Source organism: Tribolium madens, unplaced genomic scaffold, assembly GCF_015345945.1.
Source record: "Tribolium madens isolate multiple individuals breed KSU strain unplaced genomic scaffold, Tmad_KSU_1.1 Scaffold_19;HRSCAF=116;Tcas5.2_LG9, whole genome shotgun sequence".
NCBI classification, from domain to species: domain Eukaryota; kingdom Metazoa; phylum Arthropoda; class Insecta; order Coleoptera; family Tenebrionidae; genus Tribolium; species Tribolium madens.
The window spans coordinates 1166609-1169072 of NW_025400983.1; the positions used below are offsets into that span (position 1 = coordinate 1166609).

A 2464-nucleotide genomic window follows, 5' to 3' on the forward strand; every position below is an offset into this window, starting at 1 on the left:
TGTTATTCTGTTTGTTTTATTCGATTTAGCTCGTTTTAGAGTGAAATTTTGCCAAAAAATAAGCTAAAAAAGATAAATCAAGTCTTTATTTTTGCCTTCTTCAAGTGTTTTAGCATGCTTTTCAAATAAAAACTTAAAAACAAGCCAAAAAATTACAGAATTAGACCAAAAATAGAGTTATTTTGGCCTTTTTCGTAGCGTTTTAGTACATTTTCAGCCAGAAACACTATTATTTTGCAAAATTTCGTAAAAAATAAACCGAAAATTTACCAAACTGGGTCCAAAATTGTGTTATTTTTGCATTTTTAAGAGTGTTGTTTTTCGATATATTTTGCTAAAACTGGATAAAAATCTATTTAAAACTCATTTATTTTATTTAAAATATAAAAACTTCAAAAATAAATCTATTATGTTATTTTAATAGTTTCATTCCAATTAGCTCATTTTTGGATAAAATTTTTTCAAAAAAACAAACCAAAAACACAAAATTTTACCGTTTTGAAATCTTTAAGCACGTTTTGTCTTAAAATCTGACTTTTTTCCAAAATATTGCTAAAACAAACCAAAAAAAACAACACAAAAGTCACTATTTTTTCAAGTTTTCAGCTTTTTTTTCAAGTAAAACGTAAATATTTCTCAAAACTTTCGACAGTATTGGAAAAATATAAATCACAATCTGGTGAAAACAGCTCAAATTTGGACTTTATTTTTTTTAAGTTGGCACCACTGAAATTACCTTATTGGGTAGAATTTTATGAAGGGTGTAGCTCTCGTTCCGTAGGGCAACCCGACAATTGGGGGTGACATCATTAATGTCGATGTTTTTGTCAATATCGACGACAAATTTACCCTCAGGGTGGACCTTAACTAGGACCTTTTTCTTATCCATGGGTTTCACCACCTCCCCCACGTAACTCCCTTGCTCCTGGAGAAGCATCAACTCCTCGCGTAGCATCCTCACTGGAATTTAACAATAAAAAAAGTGAAATAAAAAAATTTCGTTACCTTTCGCATTGAGCTCGTTTCTTTGGGCTTGGAGACGCCTCAAATTCTGGCTTTTCTCCGCCACAATCAGTTGCAATTCCTCGATTTTCGTGATGTAGTACGACCGGAAGCCCTCGCCCTTCGCCCCCCCGTCCACGTCCATCTGAAACAAGCGTTAATTTCAGCAAATTTCAGTCAAATTCAACCGACTTGTCCATTGGTGAGTTTTGGTCGACTAGTCGAGCGCCCGGGCTTAACATCGAGGGTGATGTCACTCAGGGGCACTTTGGCCGTGACTATGTTAGTACTGGGGCCAGGAACTGAAATATTTGAGCCCATTTTTGGCAAATTGTGACGGCGTAAACAATTGAATAACCGGAAAAAAACGACACGAAAACTCACCTTATTTATGACGGTCATTGTTGTGATAACTTATCGACACAAAAAACGACTGTAATTCACTCAAAACTGACACAAAACCTGCACAAAGCTCAAATTGAAAATCATCGATTGTGACGTTTTGGGTTTGACAGATGACAGGCGACAGGACGCCAACCCGAAAAAATGAACCATTTGGATATAGAAAACCGTTTTAAACAATAATTATTGACATTTAATTACTTCATTTTGTTTAATTGTTGGCGTTTTTAAACAAGCAAAAGCCCGATTAGAATAAGATTTTTTTTTAATAATTATTTGACCGTTTTTACAAATGACATGCAAGTTGCCAACCCAAAAAATTGAATCAAAAAACAATTATAATAATAATTATTGACAATTAATTACTTTATTTTGTATAATTGTTGGCGTTTTTGAACAATTAAAAGTTGAAATAGGGTACGAATTTTGTTGAATAATTATTTGCACGTTTTTACAAATGACATGCAGGCCGCCAACCACAAAAGTGAAAAACATTTTTTCAAGGGAAAAATAAGTCAAAAAATTACAATATTAGACCAAAATTGTCTTTTTGGAAGTATTTTAGTACGTTTTTCAGCGAGAAATAGAACTATTTTGCGAAATTTCATTGAAAACAAACCGAAAATTTGCAAAAATTGTGTTATTTTTGCATTTTTAAAATGTTCAAATACGTTTTTGAAATAATTACAAAATTTCTCCAAAAATTGGCTTAAAATTCACCAAATTAGATTGAGATTAATTTTATTTTAATTTAGTTCGTTTTTAAGACCAGACTCATTTATTCCTTCCAAAAGATGCTTAAAAATAACAAAAACAAATCCAAATCGATGTTATTTCATTTATTTCATTCGATTTAGCTCGTTTTTGAGTGAAATTTTGTCAAAAAATAAGAAAAAAAAAAAAAAAAATTTAGAAAAAAATCGAATTATACAAGTTTTTTTTACCTTTTTTTTCTCGTTTTCAAAAAATGTTGGCGTTTTTAAACAAACAAAAGCCCGAATAGGGTAAGAATTATTTTAAATAATTTTTTGACCGTTTTTACAAATGACATGCAAGTTGC

The 2464-nt window shown here is 31.3% G+C and overlaps 2 protein-coding genes across 4 annotated transcripts in view; one reads left to right on the top strand and one right to left on the bottom strand.

Annotated features, from left to right (window-relative positions):
* The window catches only part of LOC123013784 (26S proteasome regulatory subunit 8), a 6982-nt gene extending 5439 nt beyond the window's left edge, over window positions 1-1543 (bottom strand). Inside the window, exons 1-4 of one of the 2 annotated variants that reach the window (XM_044412574.1) lie at window positions 1387-1516; window positions 1195-1304; window positions 1006-1147; window positions 737-960 (exon numbers count right to left, since the gene is read on the bottom strand). In XM_044412574.1, the coding sequence (XP_044268509.1) occupies window positions 737-960; window positions 1006-1147 (366 nt within the window). In that variant the 5' untranslated portion in view covers window positions 1195-1304; window positions 1387-1516. Of the gene's footprint in view, window positions 1-736; window positions 961-1005; window positions 1148-1194; window positions 1305-1386 lie in introns of both variants that reach the window. The other variant, XM_044412565.1, reaches the window with a different exon arrangement.
* Window positions 1-2464, top strand: part of LOC123013759 (juvenile hormone esterase-like) — a 162898-nt gene that overhangs the window by 48893 nt on the left and 111541 nt on the right. The gene's annotated exons all lie outside the window — the stretch shown is intronic.